Here is a 27545-nt window from a genome sequence, read left to right as displayed (position 1 = left end):
AGTAAATGTCACACTAGATAAAGATTTTTGCAGTGAAGCTGATGTTAGGCTTTTAAGCAGTGTAGAAAATCACTGCCCAAATGTCAATAAAAGACAATCAGAAATGTCCATTGTGCTTTTTAATAAACCAAACTGCCAAGTGCTGTAACCTAAAGCAACTGTGTAGAATTCATCATTCAAGGATTGGACTTCAGTAAAGTGAGTTTAGATTAAACGCTTTGGATTGCTGCTTTTAGTGCAAGCATGTGTGTATACAGCTAGTTTTACTTCATCTACAAAACTGGCATGAGGTTGTTGATAACAGGTGGTTCATTCGGAAATAGTTGTGTGAACAAAATGCTGATTATCTATAAAATGTCAGCATCTGTCAGAAAAAAATTTAAACCATTTAATCAAATACACCTGTTGTGATAAAGGTACCAGTTTGGACCCCCAGTGTGAAGGTGAAGAAAAAGAAACAATCATTTTCTTAACTGAAAATGTTTGTACACACTAAATTAAATCATAACTATGAACAAAACTATTTTTTTCTTGATTTTGGGTGACATCAGTCAAGTTTTAGTTCAGTTGAAAGCTCCGAAAGAGAGATTCCTTCATGTCCTGTCTGGTTGTCACCAGGACAGGAGGTAAGGAAAAATCTCTCTATATTAAGTAGGGGAATGCTAGGATCTGTATCAGCTTTTTATTCTATAACAGGTCTATAACCTGTTGCAGATTTGATCTAATTTCCAGTTTAGTAAGAAATTGTCTCCAGAAGACAAAGTAAGGGAAAATCAGATAGCAGTGAAACCTGACTGGGGTTCAAGACCCTTAGGACCATGTGATATTTTAGTTTTTCTTTTTTAATAAATCTGCAAAAATGTCAACAATTCTGTGTTTTTTTGTTAATATGGGGTGCTGTGTGTACATTAATGAGGAAAAAAATGAACTTAAATGACTTTCGCAAATGGCTGCAATATACTTTCCGTCCACACACACTTTAATATGATTAAGATGTCATATACTTTATATTCTACAATGCACAGCTTAAAGTATGATGATTAAATAACAAGAACCGCAGTACACCAAATGCATACTCATGTGTTTTTATCTTTGGATTGACTCAGTTCTAGGAGAACCTAGAAACCTCAGAGTTTCGGATCCATCAACATCAAGTTTAAAGCTGTCCTGGGATAAAGCACCTGGCAAAGTGTTAAACTACCTTGTAACCTACACACCAGCAACAGGAGGGGAGCCCAAAGAGGTTACACTCAGAGGAAACATTACCAGTACTGTCTTAAAACAGCTGGATGCTGGTACAACATACTCTCTATCTGTAAATCCATTATACAGGTCAGGGGCTGGATCAGCCCTGAATGGGGAAGGAACTACTCTTGATGGTAAGTCATATTTTACTACCGAGTTATTAAAACAAATGGAATAATCATAGCTGGGCTTGCTATTAGACACAGTAAACTTGTGCCGTAGGTGGCTTAGGCAAAGAGGTAGCTTTTCCCTGTTTTTACCATCATTATTAGAAATACCATAATCTCTTACTGCACAGTTAAAGTATGCAAAGCCTGACAAGGAACATGTTCTCAGCAAAAAATGGGAATTCTAGCACAGGGGTATCGCCTTTGGGATACCAGGTGCTTGTACCTGCATGCTCCAGTGATGGAAATCCAGCCATGTTGACAACAATCCAAAAGTGCTTTAGTGAATTTTTATGTTAGTTCAATAAACTTGAAATTGTGTGCAGAGCGTTTTTTCCATAATAACACTTTTTGTTTATGGTGGTAACATAACATATTTAAAACTAAATATTTTCCACCGGTTGAATTCTATTGTATCACAGACAGTACTCAATTTTCTCTATTGCTTGAACAAAATGTCTGTTAAGCAACCTTCAATGTGGTGGAGAGAGGGTAACATTTTTTGGATTTCTACAGAATTTTTTTTTTTTTTTTATGATTTAAAGTGCATCTTTGTGGATATAAATATGAGAGCTGTCACTGTTTATTTTGTTTATAAATGCAGGCTTCACAGCTGTCGCCCTTTATAACCAATTAGTGAGTTATTTATCTTGAACAAGCATGTATCCTTTTCAGCCTAAAAAGACTGAATACTTGTCCTGCATACTTTCACCAGGTAGGTGACTCACTGGGTAGTAAAGCCAGGATTGTGATGACCACTCTGGAGCTGGCAGCTTTAATAGAAACCTTTTCTGAAAGTAATGTTTAGGGTTCCACTCCTAACATCTGTTTAAAATGCTAATTACCTAGCTGTCAAGCCCTGGCTTTAAAATTTTAAAGGTTATTCACTATAATCAAATAAGCAATTTTAGCTTTCTAAAGTTCATGTTGACTTCACTAGCTGCCTGTTCTTTCCATGTCAGTGGCTCAGATAGTACAAAAGTCAAAAAGATTCAAGTAACTTGTATTTTCAGAAAGAGGTGTGCAATGGCAGACAGCATACATTTTTCTAAAAACAAGTCAACAATGGCACCTCACATGTATCTATCCATATAGGTTTAAAGCTGAAATCCAGTCAGGTTGAAAAATGCATCTTGCAATGCCCCTTCTCCCCACCTCCTCCTCACTGAAAGTGTTGATAACTGGTTTTGTCAATGGTATACTGAATAAGGGGAAATACCTACCTTATTCCTCAATCATTCAGAATTTCTCCTCTCTATATCATGATTTCCCTAAAGCTGTTACTCTTTGCGGCTCAACCCTTTGCAGCTGTTTGACAACATAAAATACAATGCAGGACCAACAATCTTGCATTCTATGTGAGGATGTTGTGGGCTGCCACATACCAGGAGCATTGGAAAGGGAAGGAAAACACCTGCTGCCAGGGGAGCGAGAAACAAGGTAAGTAATTCACCTTATTCATTACTCCATGGTAAAACAAGCTATTAACCCTTGCAATACAAAGGGCGCTCATTGCAAGATGACTGGCGTTCAGCTTTATTTATAGTCTTACTTCATGCATGCTACAGTATAGTATTTTGCTCCCCTTCTGCTCTGTTCATCTACTGAGAGTGAAAGCTATGAGTTGCTAAATAGGGTTGTAAAGGAAAGGTGTGTATGAGCTGCTGGGAATGGAGGGATTAAAGCATGAAAACAGTACAGATTTCCTTTAGGTTATTTTACCTGTATGAAATCTATGATTTATTTTAACTATGGTTATTATTTGATCTCAATAATTTTCTTATCACAATGTTCAGTTCAGAAAAATAAATATTAGATGGGTGGGTAATTGTTATTTTTTGTATGAATTTGTTAAGTGGGGTATACATGTGAAGTTTCTTTGTTCAACCAGTGGTTGCTGCTGAACCAAACAAATCTCGGTACATGTATACCCAGATTTAGTTTGTACGAAACAGTAACCTTTTATTAAAATACTTATCTTTATCTACAGCTGAATGTGGCTCAATTTACTGCTCTCCTTGGTAGACACCTCACAGACAATTACATTCAGTCAAGAGATAGTGACAATATAAAAACACTAACACATTTAAGTAGTACATTTTGTTAACTGATGTTTATATGCACAATACCACCAAAAAAAAAAATACAACACACATGCTTTTAAATCAGATGATAATTTTATATTGTATACATTTACAAATGGCATTGGACAATCCTATATTATGCTTTTATGAATTAATCCTTTAAAATGAATTGAAACATTATGGACCTCATAAGTGCTCAGGTTGGAACGTTTTAAAAAGGCAGACTTTAAACAGGCTCTTAGAAATGGCTGATATTTACACAGCACAGATCTCTCAGTTCCTCAGAAACACACAGTATTGTCATATCTGTTAACTAGATCAAATTTTCTTCTCTACCAATCCAGCATCAAACTTGGTAGAAGTAAAAATCTGTAGTTACATGCTCTTTTGCATCATGTAGAAGCATAGCCAACAACAGACATCTGCACTCAGTGCTCAATTCATTCAAATTCTTTATGGTACTAAACCTACAGATTCCTTTCTTATGTGTGGCCAAAGAATAAATAGTCTGCACTGCTGCCAGCAGACGGGGAGTTGATCTATAATAACAGACTTTTTTTTATAAAAATAGCAAAATGTGCTATTGTTTGCATTAATTTTTTAACATCTTTAGTATGTTTATTTTTAGAGGAATTTTTTTTTAGCAAAGTTTATTATTGTGAAAGTATAAAGCAATAAAAATCCACTTCTGTATCTGGAAAATAAATCTTCACCTTAGACAGTGCAGTAAACTGTACAAAAAATTAAAACAATATATTAAGATGACTGCAGCAGCTCTTGGACAAAACCAAGCACTTTGTGCATCTTCCACCAAAAAAAAAAGGAATTATTTTTAATGTTTCCTGGTCATCCCGTTTGCACTTCCTCAGGGAGGTTGAAATGCATTGACCTGTGAAAGTAAACTGTCTTTTAACAAGACCCATGAGTGCAGTCTAATCTTCAAGGAGTGTTTATTCAGGGATAGACTTAGGTAATGTTTGAAAGAGGTGTAGTTTTGGGCACAGAGCCACGTATTTAACTAGAAGAGTAGTGGTCCAGACATGTATTTAGTTAAATGTAAATTCTATAAATCCTACATTATGATAGCACCTGCATAGCTTGAGTCTTGACTAACTGATTACCTTAATCAAATTAATGTAACTTAATGAGGCATGAAGAATTGACAAAGACCTAATATTCCATGGTCTAATTGGTATGGGAGAAAGCAACTGTATAAATAGATGACCTTTCGCACACATTTATGCAAATATAATGATAAAACAGTATCCATTATCTACTTTGTTTCATGTAGCATGTACTGTACATTCTCTTGAAGTATACATTGCACTCATCAGAAAAAGTTCACAATCATGTATTGTTACTCGGTGAATGTCATGTCTATATGAAAATTCAGTCAAATGCGGATTGTTCAAGAGATTTGGGTTCTGCTATGAAAAAGACAGCTCTGAGCATTTCCCATTACATACTATTGATTTTTCAGAAGCATGTAACAACTAATTAGGAAAACAGATCTAGCTTGAGGCTACAGAAAAAAAACTCTGACTTGAATCCTAATCTGCATTTGTCTATGGATTCTGTTAAAGCCTAGTTAAAGTTCTACAATTCAGAGTACAGAGATACCATTTTTGTAAATATTTTATTATATCTTTTCATGTGACAACACTGAAGAAATTACACTTTGCTACAATGTAAAGTAGTGAGTAGTGAGTGTACAGCTTGTATAACAGTGTCAATTTGCTGTCTCTTCAAAGTAACTCAATACACAGCCATTAATGTCTAAACCGCTGGCAACAAAAGTGAGTACACCCCTAAGTGAAAATGTCCAAATTTGGCCCAAAGTGTCAATATTTTGTGTGGCCACCATTATTTTCCAGCACTGCCTAAACCCTCATGGGCATGGAGTTCACCAGAGCTGCATAGGTTGCCACTGAAGTCCCCTTCCACTCCTCCATCATGACATCACAGAGCTGGTGGATGTTAGAGACCTTGTGCTCCTCCACCTTCCGTTTGAAGATGCCTCACAGATGCTCAATAGGGTTTAGGTCTGGAGACATGCTTGGCCATTCCATCACCTTTACCCTCAGCTTCTGTAGCAAGGCAGTGGTTGTCTTGGAGGTGTGTTTGGGGTCGTTATCATGTTGGAATACTGCCCCACGGCCCAGTCTCCGAAGGAAGGGGATCATGCTCTGCTTCAGTATGTCACAGTACATGTTGGCATTCATGGTTCCCTCAATGAACTGTAGCTCCCCATTGTCGGCAGCACTCATGCAGCCCCAGACCATGACACTCCCACCACCATGCTTGACTGTAGGCAAGACACACTTGTCTTTATACTTCTCATCTGGTTGCTGCCACACATGCTTGACACCATCTGAACCAAATAAGTTTATCTTGGTCTAATCAGACCACAGGACATGGTTCCAGTAATCCATGTCTTTAGTCTGCTTGTCTTCAGCAAACTGTTTATAGGCTTTCTTGTGGACTATCTTTAGAAGAGGCTTCCTTCTGGGACGACAGCCATGCAGATCAATTTGATGCAGTGTGCGGCATATGGTCTGAGCACTGACAGGCTGACCCCCCACCCCTTCAATCTCTGCAGCAATGCTGGCAGCACTCATACATCTGTTTCCCAAAGACAACCTCTGGATATGACTCTGAGCACGTGCTCTCAACTTCTTTGATCAACCATGGCGAGGCCTGTTCTGAGTGGAACCTGTCCTGTTAAACCACTGTATGGTCTTGGCCACCATGCTGCAGCTCTGTTTCAGCGTCTTGGCAATCTTCTTATAGCCTAGGCCATCTTTATGTAGAGCAATAATTCTTTTTTTTTCAGATCCTCAGAGAGTTCTTTGCCATGAGGTGCCATGTTGAACTTCCAGTGACCAGTATGAGAGAGTGAGAGTGATAACACCGAATTTAACACACCTGCCCCCTATTCACACCTGAGACTTTGTAACACTAATGAGTCACATGACACCGGGGAGGAAAAATGGCTAATTGGGCCCAATTTGGAAATTTTTACTTAGGGGTGTACTCACTTTCTTTATCGTACATCACGGGACACAGAGCAGCCATAATAACTCACTGGGTTATGCGCCACCTATAGGGGAATGGACACTGGCAAACCAAAAAAAAAGACAGGAAGTCCTCCCCTATATAACCCCTCACCTAACACAGAAATTACCTGCCGTGATGGGTGAAGATTGGAATCTAGCTTTTTAGCAGAATCCTGGGGCGGGACTGGTAAGTGTTTTAAAAGCTTTTTTGCACTTGTTAAACCGTAAGATGTATTTTCTCTTACCTATTTTTAGAACCATGTGTCATAATTTTTTTGTCCACTGGGGGCAGTGGTGTTGTGGACAGCGGCACTTTTCTGTGGAGCTTCCAGCCAGGTAGATCCTATCAGGAGGCGGGCAGTTCTTCGGATTCCCCCGCCCCTGTGCATCTAGTTCTTACACCGGCGCCTTCTCCCGCTGCTGTTTATGTGGTCGGAGGGGGTGAAAGAATGTGCACGAGGGATGTGCTTGTGGGAGGGGCATGAGAGCTGCACAGGATGCTACAAGCATGCACGTGGTAAAGCGTGCACACCGGTCATGCTCAGTAGGGGTGGAAGCGGCCGTATTAGGAGCTGTTCCAGCCCTAGACTGGAGGGGACACAGAGCAGCATCAGCTGGGCACGTGAGTCACTGTGGGTGGATGGTCCAGGGCACCACAGGTCCTGTAAGAGCTGTAGTATTTACAGAGCGGTTGAAGTGCATAAAGGTGGGGTTTTCTTTACCTCAAATTTTTTGTCTCCCCCACTCCTCTTCCGGGCATGTCTTCCCAGAAGAGGAGTGGGGGAGGCGCAGCAGGAAGGGGTGCTAATGCACCACCATCAGTATTGGAGGATGCTAGCCTTACATCTGCTGTGTTTACCTCTCCTGAAAGACCTGAGGCAACTGGCCAGTCTGAGCCATTACAGTTGTCAGGCATTGTAGCAACAGCTCATGCTTCTGCCTCAACCTACGTTACAAAGGATGACTTAGCATCAGCTTTAGCTGGGCTACAGGGGAAAATAGCAGGTGTAATTGCTTCAGTTTCCCAAGGGGGAAGGAAACAGGATAGATCCGCTTCACCTGAGCCCCCACCTGCATTGGAACAGGATTGGGCAGAAGATGTGGAAAAAGTGGCAGTGAATGACCGGGAGGAAAGTCAGGCCACAGACTCCTCTTCTGAGGAGTCAGGTTCTGAAGAACCATTTTCAGCCTCTCAATCCCAGAGACTACAGATCCAGTTCCTCACGGAGATGGTCCGATCAGTTTTCAAATTGCCACCTGTGGAGGTCCCTGAAGTTTCCTTTTCTTCTTTAGGATCTCTGTGGCCTCCACAGAGTTTGCAGGCTTTTCCCTTGCATCCGTTGCTAGAGCAAATCATGTATGCTGACTGGGATCACCTAGATAAGCTTTTTATTCCTCCTAAGAGGTTTGCACTTTTGTACCCTGTGGAGGAAAAGTTTATAAGAAAATAGAGCATGCCATCTGTGGATAATGTCCTGTAGATAATTCCCAGGTGTTTAAGGATCCAGCAAATAAGAAATTGGAGTCTTTATTAAAGACTTCATTTGCTATTGCCGGGTCTGCTGTACAACTGGCAGTGGCGACTATTGGTATCTGTCAGTCTTTAAAGGACCAGGTGAAGCGGGTAACTGAGACTGTTCCCGATCAAGGGGTACCTGCTGAGGATTTGGCAGAATTACCTCGGGCCTTATGTTTCGCAGAAGATGCTCTTAAGGATTCCATACAACAGATATCCTGGTTGGCCCTGCTGTCAGTACATATGCGCAGGATTCTTTGGTTAAAAAGCTGGGCTGCAGAGTTACCCTGCAAAAGATTACTAGCTGGTTTTCCCTTTCATGGGGAGTGGCTATTTGGAGAAGACCTGGATAAATATATCCAGAAGACTTCAGGGGGTAAGAGTGTGCTTCTACCAGTTAAGAAGAGGAGCAGACGACCTTCCTTAAAGGTGTCTAGTGCTTCAGTACTCAGCACTTCTAATTTCAGGCAGTAATGACGGCCTCAGCCGTCTGGTTCTAGGGGAAACCTCAAGGCCAGGGGCAGAAAAAGTCCTGGGATTTGAATCAATCTGCCGCCGATGGGGGTTCTGGATGTAGACCTGCTGGTGTCCAGGTTCAACAGGAAACTAGACAGCTTTGTGTCCAGAACCAGGGACCCGCTGTCATTAGGGGCAGATGCCCTGATAATTCCGTTCGATCAGTTTTCCCTGATATATGCCTTCCCCCCAATCCGGCTGAATCCGGGAAGAGAGAAAGCCGGTAATCCTAGTAGCTCCGGCCTGGTCCAGAAGAACTTGGTACGCACAGATTGTAAGACTGATGGTGGGAAACCCCTGGGATCTTCCACTCCATCCAGATCTGCTCTCACAGGGTCAAATATTCCACCCTGCTTTACAGTCTCTAAGTTTAATGGTTTGGCTGTTGAAACCAGGATCTTAAAGGACCGGGGCATTTCTGGCTCAGTATTGTCTACCATGTTGAATGCTACAAAGCCAGTTTCCAGAAGTATCTACTATAGAGTCTGGAGATCCTATATTGCCTGGTGTGAGGCCAGGAGGCGGCACCCCGTAGATAGAGTATGTCATCGGGAGAGTTTTGGCTTTTCTGCAAAAAGGGGTGGATATGAATCTGGCAATTAAGTACAATAAAGGGTCAAATCTTGGCCTTAGCAATCTTTTTTCAGAGACCTATTGCTTTTCACTCCTTAGTATGAACGTTTGTACAGGGGACGATTCGTGTGCTTCCGTCACTCAGGCCCCTCTGTGCCCTTGGGATTTAAATTTAGTACTGGGGGGTTTTCAGAGGCAGCCCTCTGAGCCTATCTGGCAGATTTCTTTAGTCCTCTTGACAAGAAAACTCGTTTTCTTGGTGGCAGGGGCGTCGGCCAGGAGGGTGTCGGAGTTAGCGGCACTGTCCTGTAAAGAACCCTATTTGATCTTACACCAGGATAGGGCAGTTTTGTGGCCACAACCAGAATTTTTGCCCAAGGTAGTGTCTAGTGTTCATCTAAATCAGGATATTATTCTACCTTCCTTTTTTCCGAATCCACAGTCTGCAGAAGAGAGATTATTTCATTCTCTTGACGTAGTACGGGCTATCAGAGTCTATCTGAGAATGTCGGCTCAGTTCTGAATGACTGATGTTCAGTTTATAGTGCCAGAAGGTCAACTACTAGTCAACTATTTCTCAGTGGATCCGCAAAGTGATTGTTCAAGCATATGGTTTAAAGGGTAAGGCTCCGCCTTTTCCAGTGAGTGCTTCATGACCAGTTTGTCATCAAGCATTGATGGCTCAGATTTGCAAGGCTGCTACTTGGTCTTTGGTACATACATTTACTAGGTTTTATCAAGTGAGTGTTAGGACTCAGGAGGATGTTGCATTTGAACGCAGTGTACTGCAGGCAGCAATATAGATCCTGTTGTTCTGCTGGTGTTTCTTTGGTCAGAATGGGTTCCCTTCCCTCAAAAAGCATTGCTGGGGGACGTCCCAGTTAGTTATTATGGCTGCTCTATGTCCCGTGATGTACGATAAAGAAATTAGGATTTTTTCTACAGCTTACCCGTAAAATCCTTTTCTTAGAGTACATCACGGGACACAGAGATGCCTCCCCTCTTGTCTGGGAAGTATATTGCTTGCTACAAAACTGAGGTACTTCCTGTGTAGGAGGGGTTATATAGGGGAGAACTTCCTGTCTTTTATTTTGGTTTGCCAGTGTCCATTCACCTATAGGTGGCGTATAACCCAGTTAGTTATTATGGCTGCTTTGTGTTCAGTGATGTAAGAAAAGGATTTTACAGGTAAGCTGTAGAAAAAATCCAATTTTTTTTGCCATCGGTTTAGACATTAATGGCTGTGTGTTGAGTTATTTTGAGGGGACAGCAAATTTACACTGTTATACAAACTGCACACTCACTACTTTACATTACAGCAAAGTGTCAGTTCTTCAGTGTTGTCATATGAAAAGATATAATAAAATATTTACAAAAAATGTGAGGGGTGTACTCACTTTTGTTGGATACTGTACATACATCAGTGCCTCTTGTCAATGCTACAGTTGCTATGTTGCCAGTCTTAGCCTGAAACAAGATTATAGATGTTAAAAATGTTCTTTATTTTAAACTTGTACCTAATTTCACCTTTTTATATGTGCTCTTACTTTTATTAGTCAGGGAGCTTATTCTATGTCCTTCTCTGATTTAGTTTCACCTCACTACTGGGGCCCGACTTTCCTGCTTTGGTTAAATCCTGCCAAGCTCCATACCATTATGCAGTGAGACTGCCTCAGTGGCCAGGATATTGAGTGTAAGAGCAATGTCATGGATAAGGTAAAGCTGGCCTTGCACTCTGCAAATTTTAGCCAGTTCCTGATGAATCGGTTAAAATCCACTATGTAGGTGGATCTGTTGGCCACCTTGAAAAAATCAATGGAGCTGGGTGGAAAATTGTCAGCTGAACAGTGGCGGCATATGGTCAGATGAAGCCGTTCTTAAGGTATTCTGACAACCAACGGTAGTGGCTGTTAAAATACAGTATTCATGAGGGATTAGTCCATCTGCACTGTTTCTCAATTGAAGATCCTGGGTGATAAATTGTCAGTTGAAAAATGGCTGTATCCTTTCGAGGATGCCCAGAAATAGGCACACATTTACACATATGGTGGACGTGCCCAGTAATCCAAACCTTCTAGAAGGAAGTCTTTGTGATTGCATCTAAAATATTTAAAAAAAATAATACAACCAGATCCATATATAACTTTACTTAATCTAAAACCGGAATGGTTAACACTCTCTCAATTCAAACTTATGATCCAACTAATAACGGCTGCAAAACAAACAGTGGCCAAGGCATGGAAATCTCCTACATTGGTACTAGCAGAAACAATTTACAGAATGAATAATACAATGTCCCATGCTAAGATGGTAGCCATCAATCAAAATCAAATTCCAAAATTTGAAAAACTTTGGCATCCTTGGATAAAACAACAGTTCCTGTCAAACTTCAATGACTCTGTCCTGTTGCCATGGTAACAGTTTAAATGACTTACAGAGACACCCATTCTAAGGCTTCAAAGAGAACTAAAAAGGATAATAAACTGACGAGCGGGACAACCTTGTGGACCATACCTCCACCTTTCTACCCTTTTTCTTCTTTCTCTTTCCTTTTCTCCACCTTACAATTAAAGCTCATTATCAGAATTTATTTGACCTATATACACTCTACCTGTAAACAATATGTATAGTAGGTATAAATCATTTAAATACCTACAAAAGTAACTAAGGAAATGATATATATCTTTAATTTAGGTTTACGTGAACCCAATGTTTAATATTTGAAATTTCATGATATTTACCTATATAAACCCTACTGTAAAACAATGAGCTTACTTTATAGATCCTTGTAAACTTACTTTATGTATCTTTATAATATTGTATACTCAATAAACTTCTTTTGACAAGGAAAAATAGCTGTATCCAGTCAGATGCCATATGCAATAGCCCAGCAGGAGACACTGGTCTAAGTATGGAGAAGAATGTGACTTCCTCCTAGGAACAGCCAATTACCAGGCCCAATACTGTCATTAAATGTTGGGCCTCGTAAGAAGTTACTGGGTGTAAGCTCTGACCAATCCAATATGGATTTTTTACAGAATCAGGATCAGCTCTCCAACACATTAACACAGAATGGGGATGTGCAGGAAAGATTATCGTTGGGTGGGAGGTCTGTCTTACAAGAGAATGTGTCACTGACTTAAATGGGCAAAGTGATAGACTTTTTAACGTTTAAATTGCTGTCTTTATATCATTATGGTAGAAAAAGAATAGGAATTATGAATTATATGAATTCTGTAAGAAAGAAAATATAACATAAAGGTTTCTAGAAAAGAGGATGAGTACTATATTTTAAAAGCCATACTAAACTGCAGAACAAAGTTTGATTTGTCATATGGTTTAATGAGATTTATACGTGTTCTTCCCCAGTTTAGTTGTAGCACAGGGACTGATTTACTAAAACTGTAGAGTGCAAAATCTGGTGCAGCTGTGCATTGTAGCCAATCAGCTTCTAACTTCAGCTTACTCAATTAAGCTTTGACAAAAAAAACATGGAAGCTGATTGGTTTCTATGCAGAGTTGCCCAGATTGTGCACTACTCTCCAGTTTTAGTAAATCAATTCCACAGTGACAACATTAAGTAATGGTTGAACATGACTAAAGAGAGTAGCATATTTAACGGAGCTGTATGTGAGATGACAATGTTGACATCTGTTCATGAGCTGTCTTCTATACCCATTTGAATCTTGCAAAATTGTTTGCTTGCATTAAATAGCACCATCTCATATAACTTTGGCAGAAATTTCTAGTAAATTGTCAGGAAAGCTATTTTGTCTGTGCAAGATTATAATAGAGGAAGTGAATAGGAAACCTATCATAGTGGAACATTTAATGGATAAGTGTCTGTGATGTTTTTTGCAGAAGTTATTTCACTGACAAAGCTTTTTCATGTTCTGAGAAATGAAAGAAGAAATTTGATATGTTGTATGTGGACAATCGTTTTCTTAAGCTAAAATCCCCTCTCTTTAATCTCTTAGACAGAATACTTTAGATTTTATGGCTGACATAGACATATCTTTTAAGTGTAGGAATCTAATGAGGATGGCAGTCTGCTTCAACGTTCCTTGTTTGTCTACAGTATTTCTTTATTGGTCCTAAATGACACTTTGCAAGTTGTTGCTAAACTGTGTCATTGCCCAAAAAGGAAACGTAATGGAAAATGCAGATAGGCAAAGCACAGGGAATACAATAATCCGTGACTGCTTTTCAAAGCTACTGTTTAAGTAATCTACTTTCCCAGGAGTTAGGAGGTGGTTAGAAAAATCTTGGCACACATTCCTTTTTTTACTACCTCGGGGCACAAATTTGAAAAGCAAACACAGAGTACACTTTAGTTAATATATTAAGTCAGTCTTGATGTTGATTGCTGGGATGAAATGAATGGTAAAATACTTTTCCTTTTTCCATTGCTGTCGGCAAAATTGAGACAAGCCCGTTGAGATTAAAAAAATTTGCAAATGTGCCATCTGATTACAACACAGATATTAATTACCGTAATTGCATTACAGTCCTGTAGCTGACAGCAAAAACCATACAAAAATAAGAGAACATCTAAGTTGCCCACCTTTATATATTACTTGGAACTGGATGTTAAAGCAAAGAAAAATATTCTTTTTGGCTTGCAGTAAGAAGATGATTATAGGGCAGTGCCATCATAGGTAAAAGCACAAAGAGAACAATAGACATCAAGCAAATTATTTAATTTAGTTGTTTTGTATTTTAGGGTACTTGACTGTTTTTTATTGGGCAATGCAGGGATCCTAATTACATTTGACCTAAAGGGGTCCACTCATTAGCATTTTAGGAATGTATGTTCTGAAGCTCAATCAATATCAGATTATTATAATCTGACTTTATATATTAAAAACAATACTCCATACTAATTGTATATTTGCCCTCTGTAATTCAATGCTCATAGAAGCATGTGCTTACCTTTCCTTGTTCCTGCACAGTAAACTAGAGAATGCTGATTCAAAGTTCTCCTCATTATATGTGAAATGGGTAAAGTTCTTTATCAGAGGGTAATCACTTGTCTTGATGGAGTCATGCTGCAGCATTGGTGGTAGGACATGCATTGCCTAACACCTTAAACGAACAGCCCTGTTTATCTATGCAGGCTTATTTTAGCATGTGAGAGTTTAGAGCAAACATGCTATTGTTGATGCTTTACACTCTGGCATATATGTAGGGTGCTAGACCCAGGAACACTGAGCTAATTTCTGGTAGATAGACTGGGCTCAGTGCATGCTGCAGTTTGCAGCTGATGCAAGTCGCTTGAGAGGATCAGCATCCCATGCATTTTTGGTAGGTAAGCTATTCTGCTTGGAAATCTTTGTTGTGTTGATTTTTGTGCTGGTGACTTTGCCCAGTATCTAATCAACCCTATTAATTTTTTTAATTGATATTCAGATCACTTTTCTCTATGCTGTACTTATTTCTAACATATTTCAGGGATTCACTTAGCCTTGGGTCTAGATGCAGGAAACCCATCTGTTCAAAATGGATCTCCATCCACAACTTTTTTTCGTTTTTTCATTTATTTTTAATTCTTTTTATTGGTTTTCAAGAATTAAGTGGCAAAAAACAGAGCCTCTGGCCATTCCCTGGCTCGAGGTAAACAACAAAGCAAACACCTCTAATTATCCACTATCCACTTATCCATTATCTCCACTCAGCTCAATTAGGAGTACACAGTTAAGAAATACGTTTTGAAAAAAAAAGACAAATGGAATCTGCATTATCCCCAATACCCATGTTGTTAGTTTCTCTTTTGAATGCAGAAGGGTTAGAACTTCAATCAGGATGACTCAGACAGAAATAAACTATCCACTATTAAAAAAGTCTGGGCTGGAACTTTCTTTTAATGTCAGTTTAAATAGACAACATTGTGATTTTCTCTGACATTAAATTTCTGAAACTACCAGGAGTGATTAGGGAGTATTCAAGAGCCCCGAAACAACCAGAGAAAATAATTTTAGCTGAATTTGGTATAGCTGAATGCTATACTTTGTAATTTTTTAGAAGTGAGTTTTAAGAGACATAAACTGAATTAATACTTTATACGTAATCTTATTCTAGAGGTGAGTACTGCTGGCCCTTCCCATGGCTTATTTTTCTCCATGGACTGCTATGTCTTGATTAAGCCTCTGCCCCCACATTATTATTTTATGTTGTATCATTATCTGCAGCAAGTTTGGGTTTGGGGTCAGTTGGGGTCAGTTACTGATCAGTACAGTACTCATTCTCAATGATACTATAGGAGCATTTACATAGAAAATAAGAAACAGTACAATTAAGGAGCAGAAAACAGCGACAACATTTTGAGGAAGTCCACACTAGACCTTTATTTTCTCACCACTGTAATTATTTTGATGTCAGTGCACACCCCTTTCTTTTCTCAACCAAAAAACTCAAGCAGTCCCTAAAGCATGTCTGGTTGATTGATTCAGGCCATTTGGAAGATGTAACCCCTCTATTATAGTCAAGGTCAAAACTAGTAACACCTAGAACTGCTCCAGCACCATTCCTTCTCCCCTCCCATTGCCAACATTCTTATGGAAAAACCTTACAGAGACTACACTTTCCCTGATTTCCACTGCTTGTGACCTCGCCTTTTAATTAATACCCATACTTTATTGTCACAGGTAAGAATAGGTACATAGTCTAGTTTGCAGACTCGAAGCCTAGCATTCTGTTTTCCTGTCTCAGGCAAGTGATAATTTCTTGAGAAGGTAGCCACTTTGCTATAGAAAATCTAATGTCACACCTACAACAAAAGTTAAAGAGACATCTGCTGCCCTTTGATGTCCGTGGACTTATCTCCACACCACTTAGAACTGAAACTATCTTCTTCTCTCTCCACTAATGGATAAATATGGCACATATATCATATATTGTTTTCTCCAGTAAAAAAGAGGAACAGTTAGCTCCCATTTGCACAAAGATTTTCCAACACATTAGAATGCTTCTGTGAAAGATAAAAAGCACTTTTCTCTGTCAGAAGCTCTTGTTATCTCCCCTAGGGAGGTCCTACAATGCACACCTAATTGATTCTTACAGTATTTGAATTAGTAAATCTCTTACGAAGACTGGGTAGAGTATGGTTACCCTACCAGTCACTCTACAGTGCTCCAATATTTTTTTTGAGATAGCTATAACTTTTTGTACAGATGTCGTTTTTATTGAGAGCAAAAAGAGATGCAGATATATGTTTTTGCGAGTAGGCAAAGTGAAATGTATTATGATCTTTATCACTTCCGCTAAGAGCAACTGAATGAGAAAAAAATATTTTGTTATTTTTTTTTTACCTTATAAAATTGTTGCAGGAAGCATTAGCATATAGTCAAACTGTGCTTGTTGTAACTAAAGATACTAATACACTCAGTTATTTAATACAAGTGTATCAGTTATTTAATACAAGTGTATTCCATGTAATGATTTAATTTGCAGACATGAAGGAATAAGTCATTTGCAGTCTGCTCTGGAGTTGAGCCTGTGGTTATGCTTGTGTTGTGGTATGGCTAGACACAGGGAAAATATAATGATTGATACAGTGGTCAGTAGAGTAGTTAGATTGAGGCTTTTGGGATAAGCCATTGGGGTTCTGTCCAACATTCTGTGAATGGCTGGACTTGGAGTCACTTTTATATGTTTTCTTTTCTCAGACAGACCTCTTATAATGCTTCATACCCCACAAAAATACATGTAATAAATCAGCAATATTTGAGTTTCCCATTTCTTGTTATATTCCAATAAAACACGGTACTGCACAGACTTGTTTGCATTGTATACATGGAGACACTCTCATCACTATAGCTGTATTTTGGCATCTCATTCACTATGTTAAATAATTGACCAGATGCTCTTTTCCTTATTGGGCCACCATCCCAGTGATTGCTATCACATCTTGAAACAGTCAGTTAAGTGGAAAAAATACAATTGAAAATGTTTAGTGATGCAATAGGGACAGTTCATTAAAAAGGAGCTTGAAGACCCCCTTTATGCGTTTTTTTTTTTCGTGCCTGTAACTACTTTAAAAATCATTCTCACACAGCCAGTGATACCAGTGATTTCTGCTGAAACACTAAATTACAGGTCCTACGCTGTCATCTTCTAATCTGGACTCCTCAAGGATTGGCCTCTTTTCCAGGTTCCTTCACCCGGCCACCTGATGACGTACTGTTCTGCATGCGCAGTGTACACAAGATTGTCATGTGCATGTACAGTGTGCCTGAGGGTGACTTAAAACCCTTCTTGGAGGGATGATGTGTGAATCGCAGGGCAGTCTTTAATGCGGGGCAACAGGGGCAGCTGCCCCGGGCCCTGTCATTGTTGTGGAGCCCAAAGCAGCTGCCCCTTGAGCCCACACTGCCTGCAAATTGGGGGCCCCATGATGGCACTGAGACCGGCGTTTACACACAGGAAGTAGGCTGGCAGCAGCGCGCCATGCTGTGTCTCATGGTACCTGCTTTTCTCCAGCCAACATGGAGAGGGTGGGACCCAGGAGCTCCAATGACACTTTGATACCACCCCATGCATCTTGTATGCTCGGGGGCTATGGGGTAGGAGCTGGAGTGGGAGCTGCAGCAGAGCCTACCTATGGAAGTGGCAGTGTGGATGGTGAGCCCAGCTGGCCAGCACTGTTTGCGCTGCTGGGCTTGGGATGTCCGAATGGATGCTTCCTCTTCCGCACTTCCTTCTGCCTGAATGATGTGTTCGGTACAGAGGTGAGTCCTTGTCATAGTTCTGGTGACGGGCACAAAATTTCACATGCCAAAATTTCACATGCACTGCATCTGCATTAGAAAAGGGGGTACTATATGGATGGTATAAATGTGTTGGGGAATATCAAGGCTGTATGGGGGAAAACAGGGGTGTAGAGGGGTCACAGTGTTGGGGGATATCAGGGATGTAGAGGGTCACAGTGTAGGGAGTATCATGGATGTAGAGAGGTCACAGTGTAGGGGGTATCAGGGATGTAGAGAGGTCACAGTGTAGGGGGTATCAGGGATGTAGAGAGGTCACAGTGTAGGGGGTATCAGGGATGTAGAGAGGTCACAGTGTAGAGGGTATGAGGGATATAGAGAGGTCACAGTGCAGAGGGTATCAGGGATGTAGAGTGGTCACAGTGTAGGGGGTATGACAGATGTAGTGGGTCACAGTACAAGGGGTATTTTCTAGAGTGCATATGGTAACAGTGCTGGGGGGGCATCTAGGGTGCAGAGAGAGAGATCAGGGTGCTGGGAGGATATCTGGGGTGTAGAAGGGTTACAGTCATAGAGGTATCTGGGGTGTAGAGGGTCACAGTGCTGGGGAGATGTCTGGGGTATAGTTCTTGGGGGATAGTCACAGTTCTTAGGGGATATCTAGGGTGATGAGGGGCCACAGTATTGGGGAGGTATTTGGAGTTTAGAATTCAGGAGGTGTGGAGGTGGTATCAGGATAACAGTGCTGGACTGGATGGGACCCCATGATTTTTAAAGATGGCCGTGTGTATACTTTATTATATACTATATTATATGCACAGGACAGTTTTGTTACTTTATGTATGTAGGGTTTTCTCACCATTTCTTTGCGTACAGAATGATTGTACATATAATTAACCCCTTGGCGCCAGTGCTACCCAGTCCTTTAAAGGGTTTAAGATAACGGGAGTTGGGGTTTATGATCATGTGACTGCCATGATTCACTGTCACGGCGGTCACATGATCGGAAAGCTCCCAATCACAAGCGGAATCGGGAGCTTTCCGTTAGCTGTCGATAACTGTGTCGGTAGCGCACAGTGCATGCGCTCGCAGCACAGCTGTTTTTGCAATATTGCACGCAAATATGCGGCCGCTTGGTGCAAAGGCCCACCCACCGAGAGGCCGAATATTTGCATGCTGTTGATGCTAGGAGGTTTATGTCTGCAGTCTTCTTTGAAAACCTTGGGATCAGTGTTACATTTTTGCTGTTTGTACCAGTGTTTTGTTGTTTTTCAGCAAAATTCCAATACAATGAATTCCCTTGTTTGTCTTGCTTGATTGTAATTTTCTTACAATTAAGCACTTTAATCTGTATGCAGTTGCGGCTACATACAGCCAATAACACTGTGTTCCGGATGCGAGCCAAGACTTCCTGTTTCATACCTGGAACGCAGAAGAGTCTACCGCAGTGGCGCTCAGACGCTCAGAGCAAGCAATGTATTCTAGCAATGAATACAAAGCTTCTTCTGAATGGCTGAGTCAGAGTTTGTGACATCATCTCATATCTTTTAAATATAAAGCTCTTTGTGCAAGCTTTATATTTATTGTTAGAATACATTGCTTGTTCTGAGCAGCTGAGCGCCGCTGCAGTAGACTCTTCCGTGTTCCAGGGTGTGAAACAGGAAGTCTCAGCTCGTACCCAAGTTCAGTATACTATATGTAGCCCCAACTACATACAGTTTATACCGCACATCAAATGACCTCACAGGTTAGTGAGAGACATAGTTCATTTGGGCCAGCTTGGCCCAACCAACTATGTAAAGTGTGTGGAAAAATGGATTTCTTCTTTAAAGCTCAAATCCAGTCTAAACAGAAAAGCATAGGAACGATTTGAAAACCCTGTCAGATTTTATTGCTGTGTGTGTCTTCACTTCCTGTCTTGGTGACCAAATGGGAAGTGTGATTAATCTCATCAATGAGGACACAGACTTTCCTCCACTCCACTCTTTCCTAAGTTATGGAAAAAGTTGGACTTTAGCCACAGTATGAAAATATTAATGTTGGACAGAATCAAAAGAAATATTATCTATAATAGTCTAAGTTCATAATTACACCAAAAATTCATATATGGCATGGTCTATATTACTTAACAAAGAATAATCATCCCAGGTTAAAAGACCTAGATTGCATAATTAGATGACCTAAGCATGAATTTACAAAATCACGTCGCTTATGCGCTAGTTGTACCCATATGGAGGAAGTAACTTATTCTTTGTATGCAGCAGTATTTATGCCGTTTCTTTGGAAACACTAAAATGTTTTAGGAATCAGTTTCCTCCTACAGAGAGAATTACACTGATTTGACATTTCTGCACACTGAAGCCCTTAGCTTCTCAGAGGAAGTATATGTCATGTTTGCTGAGCCTTTCACTTTCTCTGAAAAGATTACTACAAGAGTGTCTTTGTGTATCTTGGATATTTAGTGCTGAGTCATACGCTTTTCAAAATATGTAGCCAATGTCTGTGTTCTTGACATTTGGAGGGACTACACTGTTACCAAGCATTTATTCAAATATGTCTGAGTTACAATAAATAAATTTATCAGATAATAACAAAACATGGTGAAGCTTGTTTCCTCCACAATGTAGTGCAGTCAACACCTATTATATGTGGTGTTTTTTTTTTTTAAGCAAAGCCTAAAGCTAGCCATATATTAAAAGCAATTTTTTTAAGTACTTTTGAAATACATCCATTATGTAATCCAATGTACTGATTAGAATTTTCGTATGAAAGCTTGTACAAATGTTAATACAAAAATCTACTAGTACATGGCCAGCTTAAAGCGGGGGTCCACCTAAACCGCCAAAAAAAAAAAAAAATATTAAAAGCCAGCAGCTACAAATAATAAGACCACTTACCCAGGGTCCAGCGATGTCAGCAGGCGACGCCGAGAACCCGCTCGGTTCTCGGCAGCTGCCGCCGCCATCCTGGGTGAGGGAATCAGGAAGTGAAGCGTTGCGGCTTCACTTCCCGGTTCCCTACTGCGCATGCGCGAGTCGCGCTGCGCATCGTAACTGGTCCCCGTTATCTCCTGGGAGCTGTGTGTTTCCCAGGAGACGGCGCGGAGGGACAGGAAGAGGCATAGACTCCCATGGGAGTCTATGCCGGAAGTGGGTGCAAATACCTGTCTTAGACAGGTATCTGCACCCCCCTCCCCCCTGAAAGGTGGCAAATGTGACACCGGAGGGGGGGAGGGTTCCGAAAAGCTGAAGTTCCATTTTTGTGTGGAACTCCGCTTTAAATCTAGCATGCTGTATTATGGAACATTGATCTCTCATGAGTGTTGTGTAGTCGGTCTTGTACTGCTATTACTACTACTATTATTACTATTGGCCAGTGAGAATATCTATCACACTTTTTAGCTTACAAATAAGTAAGGAGAGCAGAGATGGGCTACTTCAACTCCCCAAATTTTAAAGTGTATTTCCACTTTTGTTGCCAAATTAGAATAACCCCTACTATATTTGTTCCATTATCCCTATCACATAGCATACATAAAAAAATGTTTAAACATTGCTGGTTACTTTCTTTTAGATGTTCTGCTCTGAAAAATCTCAGCACTGTAAAATCCTACTAGTTCTTTTTGTGCATGAGGGGGCTGAGCAGCTGTTTTTGTCATTATAATTAAGGATGGCTATGCACGGTGCAAATTCAGGAGGCGAACGGCTGCTGGTTTTCCAGCATGCTCGTCCTACAGAAGCCAGTCAAATGGCTGGCTTCTGTCAGACCAGCTGCCATACACATGGGACGATGTCGCCCGACATTCTGCCTGTGTGTACTAGGCTTTACATTTTTCAGAAATCCTTGAAGGTAGCCATGAGGCCTTCTACTGAGAAACATCTAAAAGTAGGGTTGCACAATACCGATACTAGGGTCGGTGCCGATACCGAGCATTTGCACGGGGGGAGTTACAATCACTGATTTCCCTGTGTGGCTTTCAATAAAGCAGCTGACAGCCGCTTCTCCTCCTCTCCCTCTTGCAGCTTTCAGCTGCTTTATTGAAAGCCACACAGGGAGATCAATGATTGTAACTCCCCCCACCACCGCACTGATGACCCCTGACTGTCCCCTATATCCTCCTCCGGCTCCATGGGTCCTCTGTGTCCTCCTCCAGTCCCTATTCCGTGGCCTCCTCCGGGTTCCCATCTGTGTCCTCCTCTGGGTCCCCCTCTGTGCTCCCCTGGTCCTCCGTGTCCTCCTCTGGTCCACCCTGTCCCAGATCTGTCAGCATGGAGAGAGGGGAAAGGAGCTGGTAAATCTGCTATTTAACGGCTCCTTCCTTTTCTGAATGCACAATGATCCCTGACTCTGTTCATTCATAAATGAGCAATATAAACTGTTTATGATGCTTCAGTTTATGAATGAACAGGAGCCTCTGCCTCCTGTCCATTCATCTTCAGTGCAGCTGAGGCTTCAGAGAAAGGAAAGGAACTGGAGAATCGGCTCCATGGGTCCTCTGTGTCCTCCTCCAGTCCCTATCCGTGGCCTCCTCCGGGTTCCCATCTGTGTCCTCCTCCAGGTCCCCCTCTGTGCTTCCCTGGTCCTCCGTGTCCTCCTCTGGTCCCCCCTGTCCCAGATCTGTCAGCATGGAGAGAGGGGAAAGGAGCTGGTAAATCTGCTATTTAATGGCTCCTTCCTTTTCTGAATGCACAATGATCCCTGACACTGTTCATTCATAACTGAGCATCATAAACTGTTTATGATGCTTCAGTTTATGAATGAACAGGAGCCTCTGCCTCCTGTCCATTCATCTTCAGTGCAGCTGAGGCTTCAGAGAATCAGAGAAAGGAAAGGAACTGGAGAATCGGTGTCCTTAGTCCCTTTCCCTATCTCAAAGGGGAGATGTCAGGGGTCTGTTTAGACCCCTGATATTTCACCAAAGCCCCCCCCCCCCCAACAGGTTTGATAAGAAAAATTATAAAAAAAAAAAAGAAAGAATTGTAATAAATATTTAAAAGTTAAATTAAAATAAATTAAAAAAAAAAAAAAAAAACACAGACACCATGCACCCCCCCCCCCAAAAAAAGAAAAAAGAAAGCATTGTAAATATATATATATATATATATATATATGTATCAATTGTAAAAAATAATATCTGAGAATCACTTTTCTCTCTTGTTTGTAATGTAGGACAGACTTTCCCAAACAAGACCACAAGCCCCCTTTAGGCTCCTTACTGTACCTCACAAACAGATAGATACCCTTATTGGGGTAGCAAATGTACAAGTCACCACCCTGGCTGTTATGCCTCATATGACTGTGTACATTTCAGTACTAGTCCAATTGTCCATTTGTGATCATAGGCAAGTGATTACTCAAATACAGATTTTGTTCACGGTAATAATTCACCCTTGTAAGGAATACTTACAACAGTTTTTTTAGACAGTGCAGTTTTAAAGAAAAAATTTGGTTTGTGGATGGTTATGTGTGTGGCCTCTCAAATGAAGTCTGAAAAACATGTCAGCATGTGAACCATGTACTGTAACTGTGTGTGCTGCTACTAGAGTACAGATTGTGTTGAAGGATTGGGGTCAGGAATATTTATCTGTATTCCAATGACAATACGTGATTGTTGCACAGATTGTCATTTTTATGACCTGTTACTCTGTTTTTAGTATTGCTCAGCATCTGGCTTATTTTCTGGTAAAATGATCATCTGAGAGAGAAAGACATATTATGTTTCACTGACTAAAGACAATAGACCCATTAACTGCAGCCTTTAGAACTGGACAGCATAAATTTTCAATTAAGCTGACCCAGCGAAAGGCATACATTAAGTGCAGCAACCAGAAAACTAAGCCTATTTTTTTCCATTTGTAAAAGAAAAATATTAAAATAAAGATTACAATCAGACAATGTCTTTGCTGAATATTATTTAGAACAATATGAGAGTAATGTGAAAGTTACTAATGCCTATTCTAAATGTTGCATCAGGAAAACTTAAGTGATTAACCTTACGTCATATGTTTTTTTAGAATTACCGTCCATCACTGCCAATACTTATGTTCCACAGCTGTATACTGTTGATTCTTATAATTTATTGAGTTTTCCTGAATTCAGTTTCCTGTGGGTATGTGGTAATAACTGCTAGATGCGATTCAAACCAAGAAATTTATGCTTTCTGCATGTTTGTTGTAGTTTCCATCAAAATATCTTACATTGAATTCAGTGGTAATTCATGAAAAAATGTATTAAAAACAAATGCAAAACATAAAATACAAAAGAAGTACAATGCAGTGCACCTAAAATGTTCAGATGTGAACTAGGTCTTAAAAGAGAAGTTTGAGAATATAAAAAATAAACAGACATACTCAACTTAAGTGAATACAATGAAGCCAAAGTAATGTCACTCTAGGTGAGTGACTGACTCTCACATGTTGTGAATTGGAACCCAGGGTGCTGCACAGCTCATCTGTGAAATTCCTTGTCAAAAGAAGTTTATTGAGTATACAATGTTATAAAGATACATAAAGATACATAAAGTAAGTTTACAAGGATCTATAAAGTAAGCTCATTGTTTTACAGTAGGGTTTATATAGGTAAATTTCATGAAATTTCAAATATTAAACATTGGGTTTACGTAAACCTAAATTAAAGATATATATCATTTCCTTAGTTACTTTTGTAGGTATTTAAATGATTTATACCTACTATACATATTGTTTACAAGTAGAGTGTATATAGGTCAAATAAATTCTGATAATGAGCTTTAATCGTAAGGTAGAGAAAAGGAAAGAGAAAGAAGAAAAAGGGTTGAAAGGTAGAGGTATGGTCCACAAGGTTGTCCCGCTCGTCAGTTTATTATTCTTTTTAGTTCTCTTTGAAGCCTTAGAATGGGTGTCTCTGTAAGTCATTTAATCTGTTACCATGGCAACAGGACAGAGTCATTGAAATTTGACAGGAACTGTTGTTTTATCCAAGGATGCCAAAGTTTTTCAAATTTTGGAATTTGATTTTGATCGATGGCTACCATCTTAGCATGGGACATTGTATTATTCATTCTGTGAATTGTTTCTGCTAGTACCAATGTAGGAGATTTCCATGCCTTGGCCACTGTTTGTTTTGCAGCCGTTATTAGTTGAATCATAAGTTTGAATTGAGAGAGTGTTAACCATTCCGGTTTTAGATTAAGTAAAGTTAAATATGGATCTGGTTGTATTATTTTTTTAAATATTTTAGATGCAATCACGAAGACTTCCTTCCAGAAGGTTTGGATTACTGGGCACGTCCACCATATGTGTAAATACTGTATGTGCCTATTTCTGGGCATCCTCGAAAACAAAGAGTTGAGGTATTAGGTGAATATTTTGCCACTCTAGCGGGTACAAGGTACCAGCGAGTTAGGACTTTATAATTTGTCTCCAGTGCCAAGATGTTGGGTGAAGATGACTTAGATGTGAGCCATATATTAGACCAGTCCGTGTCTTCTAAAGTTCGTCCCAGGTCCTCCTCCCACCTCTGAACGTAAGAGGGTCTATTAAGATTTGCTACTCCATATAATTGATTATAAAGTGATGAAATTGTACCTTTAGCAAATGGATCTTTTGTACAGATTGATTCAAAAATGGATAATTGGGATAATGGTGTATCCCCTTTTAGGAATGGTGTATAGAAATTTTTGATTTGGAGATATCTAAATATCTCAGAGTTTGGTAGATCATATTTTTCTCTAAGCGATGGGAATGAAAGGAATGATTTAGATGCTATGAAGTCATTTAGTGTCTGAATGCCTGATGTTGTCCAAGCTTTAAAAGAATTTGGGTAGATCCATGCCGGATAAAAGGCCGGATTTCTGATAAAAGAAAGTAGAGGATTGTGTGGAGATTGTAACTGATATTTGGTTTTTAGTTTATCCCAGAGAGATAAGAAGTGTTTAGTTATGGGATTATGAATTTTAAAGCGGTCTTTAGGATCAAGCCATAATAAATTTGATATTAATAGAGGGTCATTTTCTGAAGCCTCTATAAATACCCATAATGGGATTTCCTGTTTTGCATGGTATTTGGACAGACTGGCCAAATGTGCTTCTCTGTAGTAGTTAGTAAAATTAGGGTATCCCAGGCCTCCTTTATTTTTGGGAAGATGTAGTGTGTGTATAGGTATACGTGGTTTAGAAGAGCCCCATATAAACGAAGTTGCTCTTTTTTGTACTATTCTCAAAAAATAGGAAGGAATTGGAATAGGGAGGACTCTGAATAGATAAAGCAATTTGGGTAGAATAGTCATTTTGATTGCATTAATCTTCCCCATCCAGGATAAAGGAAGTTGCGACCATTGTTTTATTAGATTTGTGATCTGTCTTAATACAGGAGGATAATTGGTTGAGAATAAGTCAGAATGAGATGCTGTTAAATGAATTCCAAGATATGGGATTGATTTTTCTGCCCATGTGAATGGGAGTGCAGCCCTAGCCGGGATCAATTCCATGTTTGTGAGTGAAATATTAAGCACTAGGCATTTCTTAGGATTAATCATAAGGCCGGATAGGGCTGCAAATCCATCAAGAGCTGGTATTAAGTTAGGACCAGAGACCTGTGGTGATGATAGAAAAAGTAATATATCGTCTGCAAATATACATAATTTGTGTGTAATACCTCCTACTTCAATGCCAGTTATAGTTTGGTTTGTTCTGATGTATTGGGCCATGGGTTCGAGTATAAGGGCAAATACTAAGGGAGATAATGGGCAACCCTGTCGGGTACCTCTTTCGATATTAAAGGCTTCAGATTTGTATCCAGCATATTTTATATAGGCTTTGGGTTTATTATATAATGCTTTGATCCATGTTAAAAAGTGGGGTCCAAAACCCCATTTTTGTAATGAATATTGCATTTATTGCCAGGATACTGTGTCAAATGCCCTCTTAATATCGAGAGATAAAAAACATAAAGGGATTTTCCGTTTTTTAGCAATATGTGCCAATAACACTGCCCTGCGTATATTATCGCCTGCCTGTCTATTTGGCATGAAGCCTACTTGATCTCTATGTATTAATTTTCCTATAATGCTATTGAGGCGTTTTGCTATTATTTTTGCTAATAATTTAATATCAAGGTTTAACAGAGAGATAGGCCGATAATTCACACAGGAAGTATCATCAGAAAGGGGTTTTGGGATCATACAGACAATTGCCATTAGTGTTTCTTGCCGAAAAGAATGTCCATCTAGAAGTTTGTTAAAAGTTTCAGTGAGAATGGGAGAGAGTATTTCTGAGAATGTTTTATAGTATAAAGCCGAGTAGCCATCTGGGCCTGGTCTTTTGTTAAGTTTTAGGTCTTTTATGGCGTTAGCAACTTCATCTATAGTTATAGGCTCATCCAAACTGCTTTTTTGATTCTGAGATAACTCAGGTAAGGTTATTTTTGAGAAGAAGGATTCAGCTTCTGTAGGATTAAATTCATTGTTTGTCTTGTATAAAGTTGCAACTCATCTGTGAAATTCAGTAACATGCACAAATCCGGAATATTGCTTCACTCCTTGGTATCCTTATCGAAGCATTAAAATGACATCACAGGTATGACAGGAACATTAAAAGGTGGCGCGTTTCATGCTAAATTTAGCGCTTACTCAAAGGTATCAGGTTTGAGTAAGTGCTGAATTTAGAGCGAAACACATCACCTTTTAATGTTCCTGTCATACCTGTG

The 27545-nt window shown here is 39.9% G+C and overlaps 1 protein-coding gene across 4 annotated transcripts in view; it reads left to right on the top strand.

The window, feature by feature from the left end:
* Positions 1 to 27545, top strand: part of COL12A1 (collagen type XII alpha 1 chain) — a 264287-nt gene that overhangs the window by 50063 nt on the left and 186679 nt on the right. For 3 of the 4 annotated variants that reach the window (XR_012243891.1, XM_073626810.1, XM_073626811.1), the window contains exon 13: positions 1107 to 1379. The exons of the other annotated variant lie outside the window; for it this stretch is intronic. Coding sequence is in view for 2 of the 3 variants with exons in the window: in XM_073626810.1 (XP_073482911.1) it covers positions 1107 to 1379 (273 nt within the window). In the remaining variant the exon portion in view is untranslated. The remainder of the gene's footprint in view (positions 1 to 1106; positions 1380 to 27545) is intronic. 4 annotated transcript variants of the gene reach the window in all.

Source organism: Aquarana catesbeiana, linkage group LG04 (genome assembly GCF_042186555.1).
Source record: "Aquarana catesbeiana isolate 2022-GZ linkage group LG04, ASM4218655v1, whole genome shotgun sequence".
In the NCBI taxonomy this organism is placed as follows: domain Eukaryota; kingdom Metazoa; phylum Chordata; class Amphibia; order Anura; family Ranidae; genus Aquarana; species Aquarana catesbeiana.
This window is presented reverse-complemented; position numbering and strand designations above follow the sequence as displayed.